Source organism: Myiozetetes cayanensis, unplaced genomic scaffold (genome assembly GCF_022539395.1).
Source record: "Myiozetetes cayanensis isolate MyiCay16 unplaced genomic scaffold, myiCay2020 scf10, whole genome shotgun sequence".
Lineage (NCBI taxonomy): Eukaryota > Metazoa > Chordata > Aves > Passeriformes > Tyrannidae > Myiozetetes > Myiozetetes cayanensis.
Window position 1 is genome coordinate 22,079,523 of NW_026086605.1, and position 20,595 is coordinate 22,100,117.

Consider the following 20,595-nt stretch of genomic DNA (forward strand, 5'->3'; position numbering starts at 1 on the left):
ACCTGCAGGTGGAAAAACATAGTACATCCCCAACGTAGGTGCCCTGACCATCTCTGCTTGTAGCTAAAGTCAAATAATAATAATAATAATGCTTTTTTCCTAAAATGTTGTCAAACACAAATTGAGGTGGGTTTTTTGGTGTGAATATATTATACATTAGTTCCCAGCGTTTGTGTCAAAATTAAAAACAACTGGAGATATTAGCATAACTAATTTAGCATTGTACTTAATTGTAGTCACTGATTTAATGCTTGTTCTTTTTAAAGACTAGTTGTGTCATCAAATCCTTTAATGAATAAACAAGGCCTGACTTTGTGAGGAAGAAACAAAAGTGGGCAGGTTAAAGGAATTTTCTTCAGTCACAAAGGAATGACATGTTCAGTTTTGACTGCTCACACCTATTTCTGCCACATCAGTGTATTGCCAATCTTAACCTTTTCTAACAGGGATAGATAAGAATGAATTTTAAAGTGTTTAATTTTAAAATAAGCCTATATGTATTCCTGGTGGAAATTGCCAGCTTTCAAAGTTCTAAATTTTCAGTCATCTGCTAAGCTTGTGTGATACATTAAAATATTGATGCTACTGAGGTTTAAAAGAAAGTCAAGTGATGGAACCAAGAAAAATTACCAGCTGAAACACTTCAAACTAGTGCTGATAAATCCTGGCAGATTTATTAGCTTCTGGATATGGAAAAGATAGTGTGTTTTTTATTTCAGCTTAGATTAGTTAGAGCTGAAATAGTGCAAATTTTGAAGCCCAAAACATGCTTTCCTTCAACTCTTTCAAATTTAAAGAAACTAGCTGTAAAATTAATGAAGGGCATAGTAACTTTGTTTAATTGACTACAGAAATCTGTTAAGCTATGAACAGTAGTTAAACAGAGTTCCTTTTAAAAGTGAAACGTGTATTGTTTATCACTTCGTGCCTGGGCTGCATTACCCTCTACTTATTATTATTACATTTGCACTATGTCAATTTCTGTCTTAAATGAATAGTGTAAGTATTATCAACTGTTATAGATCAATACCATATAGTGTTTTGAAATCTAAAAATTTCTGTGCTGTCTCTGTTCTGTACATACCTGGGAAAGACAATGAAAGAACATGGCAAATGTATAGTAATGGTTCCTATTTCCAGCCTTCCGGCTTCTAGTTACTTGTGGCTCCAGGACTTGGAGTTGCAGGCAAAAATCTTCATATTTAATACCAATAGAATTTTTTTCTTGAATTTTTGTCCAATGATAAAATCTAGCACTGAAGGATATTAACAAATGTATTAAGCTGTGTAACTGCTTGAATGAGAAATGCTGCATTGGTAGATAACGGAGAAATAAAGTAACACAGTTACACCTAATCTGTGCAACCAGTGGTTACCAAACAGTGAGAATGGATGATTCTTATGCTTATACTTCCCAGTTATTTATTTAAAACAAAGCTAAAATCAACAATTCTAACTGTGACTTTCTTACTCCTTGAAATAAATCACTTCAGTGAAGGGTAGATAACTGGAATTAAATATACTTACATGGAGGTGATTGGCTTGTGATTATACTTAATGTGTTCATATAGTTAAGTCATGGTTGATGAAAGAAGTCTTTCTTTGATATTGATTACTAATATCAACCACTCTAGGGAGCTTTTTTCTTATTTCTTAGTTAAGCTTTATTGAAGGGAATAGTATCATTGAACTCAGCTGTACAGTTACAGTATATCTGTCATGTTCAAGAAAAATAGTTATTTAAAGTGCATACTCAGTTTTAATCACAAAAATTAGTTGATGTATCTTAAGCCGTATGCTAAGAATCAAATGGCAATGCTTTTCCAATGTCTTTTGGTTTTGAAACTACTCTTTGAATTGATTACTGATTGGTCTTTACTAATAGATTATGTTCCTTCATTTTATTTTGAGAATAACAAAAAGTGGATTAAGACTTGGGTACGTGGAATAAAAGGAACTTAAATCTGAAATTTGCACTTATTCAAGTGGCTTTTGCATTGCAGCAGTTGTCTTTGCCTTTCATGCCTCAGTCCATTAGAAGACAAAAATAGCAAATGCTCATGGATTAGACTGTGTTCTTGTTGTGGTGTTTTAGCTCAGTCCTGAACTGAGAAACAGTTGCTGGAGAAAGTCTGTCTCACCGTGACTAGGCCATTACCTAGAAGAAAGCACGCATCCCAACTCTGACAGGGAGAAGAAAGCGCCTTTCATGTGCACCACATCACTGCAGCCATCTATAAGTGCAACATGGCATCAGGGATTCTTATCTCTGACAACTTGTGGGTTGATGTTCTTGATAATCTCTGAATATAATACTGTCAAAAAGTGTTTCCCTGGGAAGGCTTATCCCTTCCTATTTAGCAATGCTTTTATCTTTTCTGGATTAAGAGTACACTCTGAGGTTGTTGAAGACATGAAAAAATGACTGCCAGTATTGCCTGAAGTGTTGTATGTGTTCAGTTGTCTGGTGTATTCTATTAATTGGAAAAGTCATGTAGGCCTTCAAGGCTACTGCAAGAAGAGGTTGGTCCTGCCAAGGAATAAAATGCAGTTTTGTGGGAGGTGGTAGTTCAGCTACTCACAGCCCCCTCACCTCCTCAATTTTAAATCTTCCATTGCAATAAGCTTTTCTTGTGCCAATTACCAGATTAATTTTTCTCCTTCTTATTGCTCTAAAATTGTACTTTGTATATAATAAAGTAATAAGTTGGAATGAAAAACACATACAGTTCGACTATGAAGTTTCTCTGGTAGATACTTAGTATATATAGAAAAATAATCGATATGCTTTTATCTAAAGATTTTCTCTGTTTATTTTGAGCTGATAAGAATGGGAGGGGCGTCAAGTTTGTAAAAGTGGTTTTTTTCAGAACCAATGGCAGTTTAATATGCTATGGAAATAACCTAGTGAAAATAAAAATTCAGTTTTAGGTGCTTGTGTAGACCGTTCACAGGTGTCAGTTACAGTAGAAATCAATTTTGTACCTGTCTTTGTGAATGGGTTTCATGGCAGTTATTCTGTATCTTTGTGTGGAGTAGTAAGTGAGTTAAGTAATGTGTAGCAAAATTCTGAAAGTAGATGGTGCTTGCAGGGTTCTGGTGGTGCTGGCTACATCCTGTTGAACTTAAAAATCAATATAACCAATCTTAAATCTCAAGCTTTAAACATTTTGTTTTTTTAGGACATCCATCATGTTTGAAATTCTGTCCTGAGTTAACAACAAATGTGAAGGCCTTGAGATGGCAGTGCATTGAATGCAAGACATGCAGTGCGTGTAGGATCCAAGGCAAAAATGCAGTAAGTTAGACTTGAGTGTTACCTGACCTTTTCTTTGTTTATAGTAGCTTTATAATTAGCACATGTGCAAATACAAATAATTGATGTACAACTTCAAGCAATGCTGTATTAAGTCTTTTTTTTTTCCTCTTCCTCTTTTCCATCCCCTCATCCCTGCCCCCCCCTTCAGGATAACATGCTTTTTTGCGACTCTTGTGATAGAGGGTTCCACATGGAGTGCTGTGACCCACCACTATCCCGAATGCCAAAAGGTGATCATAAAAATCCTTTCCACAAAAATAGTTCCGTTTGCAGTCTTTTCTTATATTAAGTGACCAAAACCTCTTGAGTATGCTAATTTATGGGGGTTTGTTTGGGTTTTTTTGTTTGTTTGTGGGGTTTTGTGTTCGGGGTTTTTTTTTTGGGGGGGGGGGGGTTGGTGGTTGTGGGTTTGGTTTGGTTGTGGGTTTTTTAATGATAAACAGTATGATTTCATTCACGTCAAAGCCAACATTGTCATAATGTGAGGGCTTTTTTTCTTCAGGAAAATAACAAAGGTGTGCATTTAGCTGACCAGATAAATTCACTGTGTAAATGAGTTGTTGGCCAGTCTATTGAAGGTGAAATTTTAGAAAGGCTGTTAAAATGCTTGAAGTATATACATTGACAAAGAAATTCTTATGGCAGGTGGAAGAGGCTATTCTTCATGCCTGTTGTAAGAGTAATTGAAAAAACAGACAAAAAAAAAATGCATTTGTCTTCTGGTTTTCTGATCTCTAGATTTCTGATATACACCACCACACTTTTCCTCTCACGTCTTTATGGCTTTACCTATTTAATCTTAAAGTTACAATAAAGAGTTTTTTTCAGTTCTTTTTCCCTGCTCTCCAGTCTTACCTACAATAGTGTTTAGACATGGCCTACTCATGTTAAAAGGATGCTAAATTCAAGCTGTTGTAGATTAAAACAAACATATGTAGGTGTGATCTGACATGTTCTTTAGCATGCTCTACCCTAGTTTGCTTTGTAACACACATGTAATTTTTCTCCCCCAGTCTTAATTATGTTTGAAGATCTAGGTAGTTTAAGGAGTGACAAGCTGGAACAGAAGTTCTAAGAGCCCATTTGCTTATAATGTTTTCTGTGGTTCTTGTTGCCTCTTGTTTTGCCCTTTCCTTGAGCACTTTGCTTTTAAAATGGGTAGAAGTGGATCAGGGTTTTTTCGAGTTCCCCTTCTTTATGTCCTGTTCAAGAGATAATTTGCTGACTGTGTATATTCTTGGCATGTATCTTGCTAGACACATGCAGTACAGATTAAATAAACTGTGTACAGCTAAACTCTTTTTCCTTTATGTAGGGATGTGGATTTGCCAGGTCTGTAGACCAAAGAAGAAAGGGAGAAAGCTGCTTCATGAGAAAGCTGCACAAATAAGGCGACGATATGCAAAACCTATTGGACGACCGAAAAATAAACTAAAGCAACGAATGTTGTAGGTTTATCTTGGGTTCTGTTTCTTCATATGTTTCAGAGAATGTGAGTCAGATAAGAGTTGGATACAGGTTTAAGTACAATTTTTAACTCTATTTCAAGTTGGAGAAAATAGATGACAAGTGATTTAGTATATATGCCTTTCAGCCCAATGGCCTTCTGAATTATACTGAGTGCTTTTCGTGTCATGTCAGAAGGTGATAAGAAAATTCCTGTAACTTAGTTTTTCAGATCCCATATATTTTTGTCAAAAACCTTACCACAAGCAGATACAAATGAATTTCTGTATATCATGTAGCTACAGCTATCTTTTAAGTGTAACTTCAAGTAATTGAAGTATGTACGGAATCTATACTAAGTGGTTAATAACAAGACAGTTATATACAACTTCAGGAGACCGTTCTGCTCAAAGACTTGTTCAAAAATTATATAAAAATTACTTTATTAGTTAATATCGGCTCACAAAACCCATTCCAAAAAGTAAACTGTGCAAGTACTACAGAAGTTCTGGTTTCAGTGGTACTCTGGGAAAAATGATTACTTGAATTCTGCTGTTAAGCTGCCACTGGTTACTAGGAAAAGGTTACAATTCATCTTGCTTCTCAGGACTGTGTTTGTCTAAGACAAGAGCGTGCTGTAATTTCTTTGGAGTTTGTCTTTCCAGGAAACACTGTAGTTGGGCATTGTAAGGCTTGTTTGGAGGATTGTTTAAATAGCACTCAAATGCTGAGTTGACATTGCACTGAGTGTTAAACAGGAACAGGTTCTGTGTCAGCTACGTAACATATTGCCCTCTATCACATGTTCTTATCCACGTACGCCTTTCTTTCCCCCTACTCAACTATTATTTAACTGTTTGGCTGTGTGAACTCAGGAGCTTTCTGACTCTATGAAATACTCATTCTCTCATGTAACTGTTACCCAACTGTTTTTCTCTATGGTCTACAAACCTGTCTCATATTATCCAGCATTGCATGGTAGCTGCTGTAAAACTTTGCATTTTGCAAAATAAGGATTTTTGAAGCCGATGGAGCCGACATGAGAAAACAGAAAGAAATGTACTCACAGTACAGTGCACTAGTCAAGTTTGATGTACTTGGTGCTGTGCAGCTTGCTGTATTCTCTTTTCCCTTTCTCTCTGCCAAGATCTTTCATCTTGTTTTTTTGGTCCCCATCCTAAAGTTCAGTGTATGTTGCTCTAGGAAAGTAGTGCAGGATGAGTATAAAGTGTGACACTACATGAAAGTAAAAGATCTAGTTGTACTGGCTCGTGAGGGCATGCTGTTAGAGGAAGAATGGGTGAAACATTGCTTTCCTTCTCCATTCTCGTCCTGAATAAATAACTTAGGAACCTAAAGGTAATTGAAATTTCTATATAAGATTGTGTGTGCACAATAAAAATATCCCCTATGTCTCTAGCTGAGAGACGCCTTGGGCTTCAGTTGCACCTCTGGTTTTACCCCTTTGAAAACTCTTAAGCCTTCAACTGGAGATTAAGGTTCTGTTGTGGTGTAGACATGGTGCTCCATCTGAGACTCTTAAAGCCATGTGCTGCTCCCTGGCTCCCCCTCAGCCTCTCGCCTCCCCCTGCCAGTGTCTGGAGAGAGGAATTGGGTGCACAAAAGGTAAAGATCATGGGTTTAGATAAAAAAAAATTACTGGTAACAGCAATGAGATAAGGAAATGAACAGTAACAGCTAAAATATCAATAACAAAGAGTGTTCTCCCCTGCCTCACTTACTCAAAGAGAGTCCCTTTCCCTCACCCCTGGCAATGGCATAAGGAGTTATAGAATAACCTCTGGGTCCTGGCCATGCTCCCTTCAGGCTATTGCAGAAATTAACCCTGTCCTGCCCGGAACCAGGACAGGTCCTAATATAGTGCTGCCATCTTACTTCTCCACAAACTGATTTTGCTTCCCACAGTGGATTTAGCAGAACTGTCCTCCTGACACACTAATTCAGCTTTTCCTCCTACCTCATAAATATAAAAAAGGGTTGGAAATGTTGTGAAGGTTTTACTGTTACATTTTACTATTGATATTGAGCTACAGCTTTTAAAGTGAATATCATGCTGAAGGATGCGGAAGTTGTTTTAGTGTTTGATTATGAATATTTTCGTAAAGGTTTCCTTTGTAGCATGTGAACATGTTAGAGGATTACTTTGGGGAGCTCTTTGTAAAACAAATACTTGCAATACTGTGGGCACACTTGTTACTTCAGTGTCTAATATATATATATACATAAACAAAGTAATCGTGCATTAGAAAAACAGTGGTTAGGAGATAAGACTGTTCCTCATGAAATCCTCTTTAAAAATGACTGTAGGGTATAGAAGACAACGGTGTCATACATAAAAAATGTGTGGTCACATAAGTACAGGAATATTAGCCAATGCCACTTAGTTCTTGTGTATCAAGAAAATCCGTCCAGTAGGACTGGAATAATTTTTTGCCTGTTGACCATCTGTAGGAAGCCCTTCACAGGCAAATTACTGTGTAAGATTAACTTAAACCAGGTGTGTGCTGGCCTCTGGCACCACTGGTGATTACTACATCTGGTAGTGAGAATAGATCTTGTGATAGACATGAGCTTATGACAGCAAAGGATTCAAAAGACTTAGAAGTTTTTTGGGTTTGTTGCCTCTTAGGAGCTAACCAAATTTAAGGATGTGTGGGTGGAAAAGGGACTACTTCTTAAAATGATGGGCCTTTGGAGTTCAGTAAACCAGATGGTAGCCCTAGGCTGTTGAATCTCTAATTAGATGTAACCTGTTGCAGTTAATTACTTCAGTATCTCAATTAAGAAGGCAAAAATCTGTGGAAGAAAATTTTCTGCTGCAAAGTAAATAAGCTAACTTCAAAGAGCAGGATGGAAAAGGGAATGAAAGCAAGCATGTGATGCAACTATATAACTTTGTTTGGCTTTGTAATTTGGTCATGCATCCTGATAGCTATTTCTTGTACTGCAGATATTTTTAAATGTTCTGTTCCTATGTGCTAATATATACTATTCAGTATATCCTTCAGTACAGTTCCTCTCTTCAGTCATTAGCAACTAGTTAAACCTGTAATTTTACTGTCACAAATGTTGGCTTTCAGTGTGCCTTTTTTATTCCTAGCATTTAAGTAAGGTTCTCCTCTATTTTTTTTTTAACACCTTCCATGTTAAGCCTCAGTAGTTCATGCTTTTTCTATAAACACACCTTCTTTATAGTTTTGCTCTTTCCTTTGTTTTTTTGTTTTTTTTTTTTTTTTTAATTGTTAGAATTTCTAAAGAAAACAGAGTGTATTTCTTTGGTTTTGTTTTAATCCTCTTAATAAACCACTTTATTTTGCTTTTAGGTCTTTGGTGGTACTTTTCACTACTAATGTTGACATACATAATCCAACAAGAGTGGGAAAAATAGCGGTTTCTTGAAAATTGACTGCATTACTTTAAAGGACTAATAGACTTTCTCTACAGTTTAAGCAAATGTAGTCTGAAGTTAAGTGTTTTGATACAATATATTAACACTGAAAACATTCATCTCCTTTGTGTGTAAAATAAACTAAGTTGATGGAGCCGTTATTGTACAGACATGGTGCATTGATATTTGTCTCCAAATAAGCTCCGCACTTTGACTATGCCTAAAAGTAAGTGGAAGGGCTGTATACTTGGAGATCTTGCTATGCCAGCTTCTTCCATTTATATATGTTGTGGACTATCTTTTAAAGAAAATAGGGGAGGAGAAACATAAAGGAAAAGGAGAAAAAATTAGTTGGATATTATGTCACAGTGTGAAATGTATTTCCAAAGTGTTTATGTCTTTAAATTTCTTTAAAGATTTTAAAGTACAGTGACCTGAGTAGCTTGTTTAAACTGTAGGACTTTTTGGCAGTAAAGATCTTGAATACTGATTTTTATTTTTCAAATTTTTGCTTAGGTCTGTAACCAGTGATGAAGGATCCGTGAATGCATTCACAGGAAGGGGGTCACCTGGTAGGGGTCAAAAGACTAAAGTCTGTACCACACCTTCATCTGGTCATGCTGCATCTGTGAAGGATTCAAGCAGCAGATTGCCTGTTACAGACCCCACTCGGCCTGGTGCCACCACCAAAATCACCACCACCTCCACCTACATATCTGCCTCTACACTTAAAGTTAACAAGAAAACCAAAGGGCTCATTGATGGCCTTACTAAGTTCTTTACACCATCACCTGATGGTCGCAGATCACGAGGTGAAATAATAGACTTTTCAAAGCACTATCGTCCAAGGAAAAAGGTCTCTCAGAAACAGTCATGCACTTCTCTTGTGTTGGCTACAGGTACCACACAAAAGCTAAAACCTCCACCTTCTTCACTTCTACCCCCAAACCCCACCTCTGGTCAGCGCCCCAGTTCTCAAAAATCCAGCACTTCGACTTCTAACTCTCCCCAAAGTTCTTCCAGTCAGTCAAGCATACCCTCCTTTAGTAGCCTTCCTAATAGCAGTCAGCTAAAGGGACTCTTTGATGGACTCTCTCATATCTATACCACTCAGGGACAGTCTCGAAAAAAGGGTCACCCAAGTTATGCACCACCCAAGCATTTGTGTAGTAAACCAAAATTACCTTCCACATCAACATCTTATAGCCATTTCTATGGAAAGAAAGAGGTTAGGAGTAGGTTTATTTCTCATGCCTGTGCCTCTGGATGGGGTGTGTCTAGAGGACATGCTTTTAAAGCAATTGCTCACCTCAAGAGAACAGCTTTCCTTAAAATGCACAGGACTCTAAGCAGATTAAAGTATAAAGTGACCCCTCAGATGGGGACCCCCTCACCAGGGAAGGGGAGCTTGACAGACGGAAGGATTAAACCTGATCAGGATGATGGTAAGCAAAGGTCAAAGCGCCAACCAAACCTGCGTCCCGTCCAAATCCAAAATTCTTATATTGTCACATAGGTCTTAGCTATTTCTCTTGTTCTTACTTCACTTTCATACAAAAGCAACACAACTTTGACCTTTTATCTAATGCTGACTAAATCTCCAAAACATTTTTGGTTTTGGTTTTTTTTTCCTGACTAATACCACACCACCTTTTAATTATTTTTTTGCATCTGTAGTGACACTAGGAGCCCCAAATGCCTTCATAATGTTGCTTATGGCTGTGTAGTACCGCATGAGTAGCCACTTGTCATGCTACTTTCTTGTTCTTCTCCTGCCATTTCTCTGGCAGTAGTGCTGTCATCATGATTGTGTGCTGTCAGTGCTTATAACGGTGGGCATTTCAATTCATTTCCCTCTGCTCCATTGCTTTTTCATGAACAATTCCATCATACTACAGTCTCCACAACACTTGATCTGTACTGCTGTGAACTACCTTTTTTGTAACTACTTTTATTTAAGAAAACAATACATTTAATGTATTAAGATGGAATGTAGATGTAGCTTAGCATTTATCTCCAAATTTTAAAGGGCAAATTTTTTGCTCTTATATTTATTTTTACCTTCTAGAGTACACTGGAATTTATCAGGTGGCATAGTTCTAGTGATAGAATATACTTAATTTCATGAGGTTCAAAACTAATTTATTAGAACTGGACTATAAAGGCTTATACAGACAGACAAGCAAGAACTAAAAAATAGCTCATACAGCAGCAAACTACAAAAGAAGGGGGTAAGATTTCACTTCTGTTACTTAGTAATCCCACGTTCAGTTAAAATGGGGAGTCATAACAGCTGTAATTGCTATAATCCTATTTAGGAGTATCACTTTGGTAAGGTACATGTAACCTTCATGTCTGTGAATAAACTTTTTGCTGGTTTTAAATAACAGATACTGAAATCAAACTAAGCATCAAACAAGAAAATACGGATGTGTTTCTGTTGGGAAGCAAGGACACTGTTACACAGGAGGATTTGGAAGTATTTAAACAGGCTCGAGAACTTTCCCTGGAGGTAAGAATCATGTCGCATAAAATGTAGTTATTTCTGTAAATAAAAACTCAGTTAATTTTCACAGTGTATTCATCTTCATTTTTAATATATTCCTTTTTATCTAATGTATCATGCTTGCTGTGAATTTTATTTGGGAGCCACTATAAATACAGTTACCTTCTCCTAGATAGGAGATATCATCCTGGAATGAGTCAGATGGTAAGTTACACTTAGGATAGATTTTTGAAAGATACGTTTGAGCATTTTGGATGCAGGACTACAGGATTTAACATAGGGTTTAAAAGTAGCAGACATTCAGGTCAGGATCTTGGGTGGATGTTGATCAGTAAGAATGATGATTTTCCTCTGCAGATAAAGCAAAAGCTATGAAAAGTTAAGTCTATCCCAGAAAATACTGCTTGTTAGAAAACTGGGTTTAGTTGAGTTCATAAGTCTATTTTACACGATTACTTACCACACTTCCAGTTTAAATACTTTCCTATTTCATTGAAATTATTTGAGCTGAATCAGACCAGTGAACCAGACTCTTACTTTTCTGTGTCCATGAAATGAATAACCAGTGTCTTTGAGAACCTGGGTCAGAAGTTTGGTGCATGTAATGTTTCAACTGCTGCTTTCTTAAATGCTATGATAAATGACTGTCTTGTACTTTTTCAGTAATGGAATTAACTTAATTTTTTTTCCAGGTTTAGTGTACAAGTACTGACATTACCTTCTGTATGGGTCAACGCACTGACGTTTTTACATTCTTCATTCAGAGCATGTTAACCAACAAACAAAAATTGAGTTTAAAGATTCCATTTAATTATTAATTAATACTTCTGTTTGCTCATGGAAATAATTCCCACCTGTTTTTTAATTTATCTTTGATATGCAGTCCAGAAATGTTAGGTGGTAAGATTTCTGTAAATTTGTGAAATTGAAATTGCTTGGTTTTCCCCACCTTTCTTACTCTTTTGGGTTTTGCCAGTGCTTTTGAGTCTAGCAGTCATTTTCTGATCAGCTCAACTGCAATATGATATCTGGGATTAGCATGTGTTAGTGTACTGTTGACTGTTATGAGGTAAATTCCAAGGACTGTAGAAGTGTTGTGCTGATACCTTTGCTCTCATTATTTTGACAGAAGGACAGCTTTGAGTTTGAATCAGGACAGTAGAGAAGTCCTCAAATTAGATGCTGTGGGAGAAGAGCACTTGAGGCTCTTGTGCCTCTTGTTTGGCTGGGCCATGAACCATTTATTTGTATCCACTTGTAAACACTGATCACTTACGTTCATGTTAAGTTGTTTGGCACCTAGAAAGAAACTTCTGCTGTTTGTATTTGCTGTTTGCAAACTGTCCAGCTTTGAACTGCTGAAGCGTCTGGTTTGAATACGTCAGGTTTCTCATGGCTTCAGTGGGTGAAAGTGGTGATATAAAGCTTAAGTTTCTTTTACTTTTTCTATAACTAGTATTTTCTTTTTATTGCACCTGACAGAAAATCGGGTGCAAAAACACTGGTGAAACAAGTGGGAGATACCCTTCAGTGATTGAGTTTGGAAAATATGAGATCCAGACTTGGTACTCTTCACCTTACCCACAGGAATATGCAAGGTAGCAAGTTGTCAAGATTGCATGGTTGGAATTTTTACTGATGTGATAGTTATAATTTATTTTCTTACTCTTTTGTAACTATTTATAATTTACAACCTTTAAAAGTAGATATGTCATTTTAATTATAAGTTACAAAACAAGAGTTATAATTATTCCATAATTATAAATTACAGAAAAATAATTCCTTTTTAGCTAGTTCTAATCAAAGATGCAGTAAAAAGACAATTTTTTTCCCCTAATCCTGCATAAACATCAACTTGTGCTATGTATTGGTGTGGTTTCGTTTGGAGCTTTTTTTTATTTGTGCTTTTGATTTGTTGCTTTTGTTTTCAGTTATCTGTTTGGTTTTGGCTAGTTTGTTTGTGTGGGGGTGGTGGTTTTTGGTGGGGTTTTTTGGTTGTTTTTCTTTTCTTTTTCTTTTTTTCCCCTTAACCATTACAATGACGTATGTCCAACTTCTGGCCATTTAGACAAATTAATCTTGTAAGAAAAAATCATTTCCTAGCCTTCCCCAGATAAAAATAAGGAAAATTAAAGGGAAGGAGATCCCCTGTGTTCTGCTTTGTGCCTCCTTTATCTTCACTTGGAACCACAAGGGTGAAATTTGAGGTATTACTCCAGTGTGCCTTCTTCAATGGAGACCACAGCAAAAGCTAAGGGGAAATGTGGGAATGGGGAATTAACTGGGATCCACTAGAGGCTGGATCACAAAACAACTGACCACAGCTCAACTCTCTTGAATTAGGTTCGCTGTGATTGATTGAATCTGACCTTTCCTACCTTCCCTTTCTGATGAACAGTGTGTGAATGTTTAATCATTCACTCTAATGTTGTATTTCTTTAGTTAGCTATGCCTAAGCAGCATTTACTTATGGTACCTCATATTTGAATGGGAAGGGCTTTTCATTTGTGGTAACTTCATTTACAGAATGTAACAAACTTCGTGTATAAAATATCTTTTTGATTTTTATACAGATTACCAAAGCTTTACCTGTGTGAATTCTGTCTTAAATACATGAAAAGTAAAAACATTTTGTTAAGGCACTCAGAGAAGTGTGGCTGGTTTCATCCTCCAGCTAACGAAATCTACAGAAGAAATGACCTTTCAGTATTTGAGGTAGGTTTATCAAAAATGTAAACTTTTCAAAAGTAACCAGTTTGTAGACATTACAGACCAATTGTAGAACTAGTGAAAATTTTAACATGCTTAAATACTTCCATGGAGATTCTTCTTATACTGCAAAAACAAGTCCATCTTCCCAATTCAGTTCTATCTTTTGGGACCATGTTCTTTCATGATTCGTACTTCACTTATGCATTAGCCAACCTCTTAAGATACTTGCGTTGCATTGCTTCCATTGCTGGTTTGCCTTTCCCTTCTCAGCAAAAGTACCTCTTCCACCCATTCGTTTCTGGCTGCTTGAGTGTCTTGGGTATAGGGAGAAGGCTAATCATGATGTACGTGCTCCCAAAGTAAAAAAGCAAGCAAAGCAACTTCTTGTGCGTTCTAAAATCACAAATGTAGCTACTGAGTGCTTTTGCCTTCCTTTCGGATGTTTGAGAAACTTGGCCAGAAACATCCTGGCTGGGTGGTAGAGGTTTAGGCCAACTTTGCCAGAACACACTGCCTTTAATTTATAAAAAAATATGTATCCACAAAACTCAACTCTGGACTTAATAATCTAAATTATTCTCTTGGGAGATGACTTGTAAGTTTGAGGTTTTGTGGATATCCCGGACAATAGAATTCTGTGTTTCAAATAGCGTACCTGCAGTTATTAAAACTATGCATTAGCCTTCCCATTCCTGTTTCTCAAGCATTGTTACAGATAGCATTAACAGAAAAGACTGCTGGGGTTACTAGGACTTCGAGACTGTTTCTCAACAGTGTTATTTAGATGTGTATATTGATAATTTCTTTTTAAATCCAAATGTCAGATTCTGCTTTAAACTTGTATTTTCATATTATAGAACTATCTGTTTTGCTTGATCATTACCATTATCTGTTCAAAAATGGTAGATGCAGTCTTGAAGTCCTTATTTAAATTAGAAGAAGATCTTAATATTTGGTTTACTTGTTAGTGTTTGTACTATTAAAAAAATAGCTATTTGCCTCAAGGTTGCTTCTTTCCTGACTTGAGCAATTTTTATTGTAGGTCTACCAGCAAAAGACTTACGTTTTAAACAGACTTAACTCTTTTCTTATCAAGAAGTGAAATTGTCCCAGCCAGTCTAAAATAACTTTATTTTCTCTATGAAGAGGTGTTAAGAGCTGTGCAGCATACAATAGGCAAATTGTGCTTTCCCATTTATTTTCATTAACTACTGCCAGCATGTAAATAAAAAATTCTTTAAAAAGTAAAGTACAGTACAGGGGATGGGGAGGTGGGGAATTGCTGCTGAAAACACACGGAAGGCAAGGTGTTTGTGACAGCAATGTCCCAACTCCACTGCTTTTATTCCCTTTCTCTATTTTAGATGCTTCAGTAAGCACTTATATTAAGCCTTCTGAAATAAATGTGGTTGGTTTGAGGTTTTTTTATTTCCAAGGTTAGTGTTGTTTGTTACTCTGATTACTGTAGAAACTTAGTCATTAGTTGATGTCCTTCTTCATAGATCCTGTCAAGAATTCTGTGCAACCATTTTCTTTTCAGCAGAATGAAGGGTTTGTGATTTCCTTCGTGCTTTGTGTTTTTGAGAGGAATAGAAATAAGTTTGGCATTTTGTGATTTATGTACCTCTGCCCAGAGCATGACTTCGACAGATTTGAGAGAAGACTTTGACATAGCTAACTGCTATGCTGTAGCCAGGAAACTTTTGACAGATGCTTGCTTTTGAGCTTGCCCGCCCCTCTTTTTTCCCCACTTCTCACATTTAAAATTGATGAACAAGCTGTGTTTGCCTGAAACTTAAGTTTTTTTACATTTCTGTACAAATGTTCTTACTGAAAAAGACAGCTCACATAATTTGCATTTTCAGGCTTCTGGCTTAGCCAGCGGTGATTTCTACTTTCTAAATGTTCACATTTAATTTGCACACTTGCTAGTAAGTGTGAAAAGTAACAAAAGCACCTGGAAAATGGAGTTGTTGCACAAGAGCCTAATGTATTTGATAGATTCTTAAGAGCTCTATGCAAGTTTATTCTGCTGCATTTAAGAGCAGTGACAGTCCATTAAATGGTGGCGTTTTTTTAATCCAGTTAATGCAACTATACTACTGAAATTACCTTAAAATCCCTAAGTATATCCAAAAGGTTGGATTTTACTCAGAATTCTAACTAGGATTTGTACTCAAACCAAATTAGAATATGACTTCTTTTTCAGCACAGTATGCATACCATTTGTCTGCCACTGTGAATGAAATAGAGCTATTGTCATTATCAAAGAACATCAGTACAAGCAAACCTTTCTATTAGGAAGATTATTTCAAAAATGCTGTTGCCTTTGACTGAGCCTTCCCTTTCAGGGAGTTTCTAATTGATCTAGGAAATCTGCATCTGTGTCTGGCATTTCTGTAGCTGAGTCACAGCTTGACTCTTTACACTCATAATATACCTAGACTAATTGTAGTATTTAGCCTGAAAATTTACTTCACTTGCTCAGTAGTGTTTTAGTCTGGCATGGAAATTCTGTCTTGTCTAATTTATCCAAAACATTGATGCAATTGATATGTAATTTGCTACTCATTTATTGGCATTACACCTTAAGGATTCAACATAATACACTTCATTGTTTTGGGGTTGTTTTAAGTTGTTGTACACACTGCCTTCTAGCAAACCACAGTTTAATGCATTTTAGCTAGTGCATTTTTGTTGCCTACCAGTCATACTCGTACTTTTGTCTTGAAAATTAAAAGGTGAAGTTACTTTGTTTAATAAATCTGGATACGCAGTTACATAAAAATGCAAAGTAATTAGTACTAATTGGAGATTTCCTTCTTAACAAGAAACTGGGGCATTTTTCTTCTGAACCTGAATGTATTTTATTGGGTTTTTTTCCCTAACACCGTTCCTATTCAAATCTCCTTCTAGGGTATGATTGATTGAATAAGTTGTTTTGTCCTAACTTGTTGGTGTCTTGGAAATAACTGCATCTGTCTTGCTTTTCTAGGTTGATGGAAATGTGAGCAAAATTTATTGTCAGAATCTTTGTTTGTTAGCTAAGCTCTTTCTGGACCACAAAACCTTGTATTATGATGTTGAACCATTCCTCTTCTATGTCCTTACAAAAAATGATGAGAAAGGCTGCCATTTAGTTGGATATTTCTCTAAGGTAAAAAGAAAGAAAAAATGGGTTTATTTAACATTTGTAATTTCCTGCTCTCCTTAATACTTGTGACAACAGCAAGGAAGAAAAAACGGAAGTTGAAAAAAAAGATCAAAAGCTTGAAAGCCTCTCTGTAAATCTCAAATACGTGCATTGTCTCAAATGCACTGTACTTGGCTAGTGATGCAAATTGAGAATGTGTTCAGCCACATGGATTCGGGTGGGTTTTTTTCTTGGTTTGGGTTTCTTGTTTATTCATTTGTTTTGTTTGTTTCCAGAATGTGTTGTGGTTTCAGATTTAAATCTTCTTCCTGCCCATAACGTTTTTGCATTAGTATGCCAAATCTAACTTGTAAAAGTTGCAGGTGCTTGGAATGTTGATGTGTTTTCAAGGCTTGAGGCCAGCAGTTCAAACTGGCTATTTAGATGTAAATGGACAGGGATGTTCCTGTGTTGTGTACAGTGGAATCTAATGCAGTTACTTTATTGCACTGATGTAAGAATACATTGCTTTACTTCATGGTGGATGTCTTGCTTAGAGTAGAACTCTCTGTTGGTTGTGGCTGAATTTCAAGTAATAGGTGGCTGGTATAGACAAAAATAATACTTATGGGAACTATATTGACAAAGACGACCAAGAAATACAGTGTAGTTAAATGTAACTGCAATAGGAAAAGCTTCTATCGTTGTACATAATTTGCCAGTAAGGGATGGGGTGAATAGGTGCAGTCACTCAGAAATTCAATACTTGCTGCCCCTCATATCACTACCTCCTATTGACTGTGTAATTTTCTTTCTTGAAGAAGTGATTTGTATAAAGATAACACTTTGGAAAAGTCAAAAAATCTTGTCAGATTACCTGGCTATTGTAAAGTAATCTCTTAGATGTCTGACTTGGATGTCAGATCCTTCTGAGAGGTGGGCCTTGCTGGAATTAAAGTAACAGTGAGGCAGGTAGGCACAATTTACACTGTTTTCTGTGTCAATCAGAAGTTCTTGTTTTAAAAACATGTCAACTTTGATTTAGGCACATTTTCTCCATTTATTTAAGGTAAAGCAGGTTAAAGTGAGTCTATCTTGATTTATTTTTTTTTTCTTATCATTGAATCTCTAATGTTGGAAAATAACTCTGAGATCATAGTCCAACCATTAACACAGCACTACTATGGTCACTACTAAACCATGTGCCCAGGTGCCCATTTACAAGTTTTTTGAACATTTCCAGGGATGGTGGTTCCGCCACTTCCCTAAGCAGCCTGTTCCAATGTTTGATAACCCTTCCTGTGAAGAAATTTTTCCTAACATCCTAACATCTAATCTGAACATCCCGCGCAACTTAGCCTTTTCCTCTCGACCTGTCACTTGTTACCAGGGATAAGAGACTGATTACTAGAGTCCAAGTAGAAAACATTCACAGCCTTTCCCTTATCCTCCAAGTGGGTCACCTTGTCATAGGAGATCAGGCTAGTCAGGCAGGACCTGCCTTTCATAAACCCAGGCTGGCTGGGCCTGATACCCTGCTGTTCTGCATGTGCAGTGTGATGGCACTCAAGATCATCTGCTCTATGACCTTCCCTGGCACTGAGCTCAGGCTCACAGACCTGTAGTTCCCCAAATCCTCCTTCTGCCCCTTCTCATAGATGGGCTTTACATTCGCTAACAACCAGTCAGCTGGGACCTCTCTGGTTAACCAGAACTGCTGGTAAATGATGGAGAGTGGCTTGGTGAGCTCTTCCTACAGCTCCCTCAGTACCCTTGGGTGCATCCCATCAGGCTCCACAGGCTTGTGTGGGTCTGTGCAGGATAGCAGATCACTGACCATTTCCTCCTGGCTCACAGGGGCTTCATTCTGCTCCCTCTCTGTCTTCCAGCTCAGGGGGCTGGGTACCCCAAGGACAGCTGGTCTTGTTATTAGAGACTGAGGCAAGGAAGGCATTAAGTGCATCAGCCTTTTCCTCATCCTATGTCACTGTTTCTTGAGAGTTTGGGAAGTCTGTACAGAGAAAATAACCATACTGTAGAAACTAGGAAACCTTTTGAAATATGGCTTGGGTGTCTGATCTCACTACTGAAGAAATGCTTGGGAATGAGCATACTGGCATGTGATCCTGTCTGTATTATCACTGGTCTAGTGTCATCTTATGTGTGGAGGCTGAAGAGATAGTGGGTGTCTTAAACTATACTTGTGCTTACCACAACTTCTTGTCGCTTAGGCTGACCTGGATATTTTTGGTTGGTTTATTTGGTCTCCCTCAAAACCACCTATTTCTGATTTTTAGGGCGTTTTTGTTGTTTGTAATCTTTTAAAGGTAAACATGGCTTTTCCTTTTTATCAGTAAATTGGAAAGAACCTATAAATTTCTACAGATAGAACAGCTTCCTAGTCCAGCTTTTTCCTCCTCTTGTCTTAATCAGTGTGACGTTTGCCTCCATTGTCTGTATATGACTTCATTCTCTCTGAAAGAGCTTTTCCTTCTGAGCCCTGATTTTGGTTCAGGTGAGAAGCATTCAGCTTTTAAAACATTAGTGTACTACAAGTATAGCTTCTTAGTTCTGCAGGTATGGGGTTCCTCCCCTGCACCCTGACCACATAGTCGTTCAGAGAGAGGAGACAAAGATGAAAACCAGCAGGCACTTAGTGTAGCAGTTGTATAAAATACAACTTCACTATGTGCATGGATATTATATTCCATTTTTATACCCTTGACAGAATGGTCAGTGAAGCATGAAAATACTTCCCTCTTCTTACCATCTTCCTCCTTTACCTAAACTTCATTATGCTGTTCAGACAATGTATTTAATTTTTAAGATGCTGAGTAGTTAACTAATTAAAAAATATTTTGAAGGATATTTCTAATATTTCCTTCTTACAATTAAATGTTAAGGTGGAATAATTTGACTTTGGTACTGACCCCATACATCTGTTCACCTTATTGGGATATGTTACAAGGACAGTGGCAGGTGCAGGCAATTGCCCACTTCAGCAGTGCTTTGACATACTTGATCTGTTTCTCCTTCCCACAGGAAAAGCTTTGCCAGCAGAAGTACAATGTCTCCTGCATAATGATCATGCCCCAATACCAAAGGCAAGGATTTGGAAGGTTTCTCATTGATTTCAGTAAGTGAAGTGTTTTATTTACACTTGTGATCCAAGGAGCTGATGGCTGTTGTAAGAAAGTATAACACGTGAAACTTTATTTAACTTGCTTTGTTGTTTTTACCAATAGATAATGGGATTTCTGTTTATGTTTGCATAGGATAGAAAAGCTCCCTGAGTGAAAAACTTAGTGCTACTCTGTTATTGTACTCAAGGAAATTGAGAATGGATCTCTCGGCAGTCATATTAGCTCTCAAAGCTATTACCCTGAATGAATTGTCTAAATTACCTTCCATTTTGCCTTGCTCATTAGTATAAGAAGAGGCAATTATTTGTGATTATAGCTAAGAAGGTGTTAGTCTAAGGCATTGTCTACATTCTAATATTTTTAACTTGTATCTTCTTTTAGCTAAAAAACTGTTCTAATTGAAGAATTGCTGCGTAGAAGGAATGTATTTTGGTTTTTGTGTTCATCACTTCCTTAGAGAAAATTGTTATCAAAAAAGGTATAGGTGCTCAAGGCTGTACTTGCTGTTTTATTTTGCTGAGTTGTCTGACCTGTTAGAAAGCTTCAGGCACACTTGTTTAAATATAGACTTGTTATTCTTCAAATCTTTAAGGTGCCATAGAACTCCAGACAAAATTATCTAAAGAACCTTCTCAGTTAAATGTCCTCAGTATTACTGAATCCAGCTTCCTACTGTAATTTAGAGGGAGGATGACAAGGAATTAGTGTATATTGTGTGTGGTAGGTTTTCACTATTATGTTTTTTAAAGCACTGTTGAATTACGTGACAGCAGAGATAGTTCAGATAATAGGATTCCTGCCCTGAAGGTGTATGCAAGAACATTAAAATGCAAATAATAATACATTGCAGTATAACAGCAGGACAAAGACAATAATTTGTAACTGTAGAGTTTTCAAGTTCTGTGTCTTGCAGTGTTCTACCCAGCA

At 37.0% G+C, this 20,595-nt stretch overlaps 1 protein-coding gene across 8 annotated transcripts in view; it reads left to right on the forward strand.

The window, feature by feature from the left end:
* KAT6B (lysine acetyltransferase 6B) overlaps positions 1-20,595 on the forward strand; it is a 109,867-nt gene that overhangs the window by 58,288 nt on the left and 30,984 nt on the right. For 6 of the 8 annotated variants that reach the window (XM_050337959.1, XM_050337934.1, XM_050337969.1 and 3 more), the window contains exons 4-12: positions 3,183-3,298; positions 3,468-3,549; positions 4,635-4,767; positions 8,691-9,619; positions 10,565-10,686; positions 12,163-12,278; positions 13,254-13,395; positions 16,388-16,549; positions 19,568-19,661. In XM_050337959.1, coding sequence (XP_050193916.1) covers positions 3,183-3,298; positions 3,468-3,549; positions 4,635-4,767; positions 8,691-9,619; positions 10,565-10,686; positions 12,163-12,278; positions 13,254-13,395; positions 16,388-16,549; positions 19,568-19,661 — 1,896 coding nt within the window. The remainder of the gene's footprint in view (positions 1-3,182; positions 3,299-3,467; positions 3,550-4,634; positions 4,768-8,690; positions 9,620-10,564; positions 10,687-12,162; positions 12,279-13,253; positions 13,396-16,387; positions 16,550-19,567; positions 19,662-20,595) is intronic. The other 2 variants (XM_050337978.1, XM_050337989.1) reach the window with 2 other exon arrangements.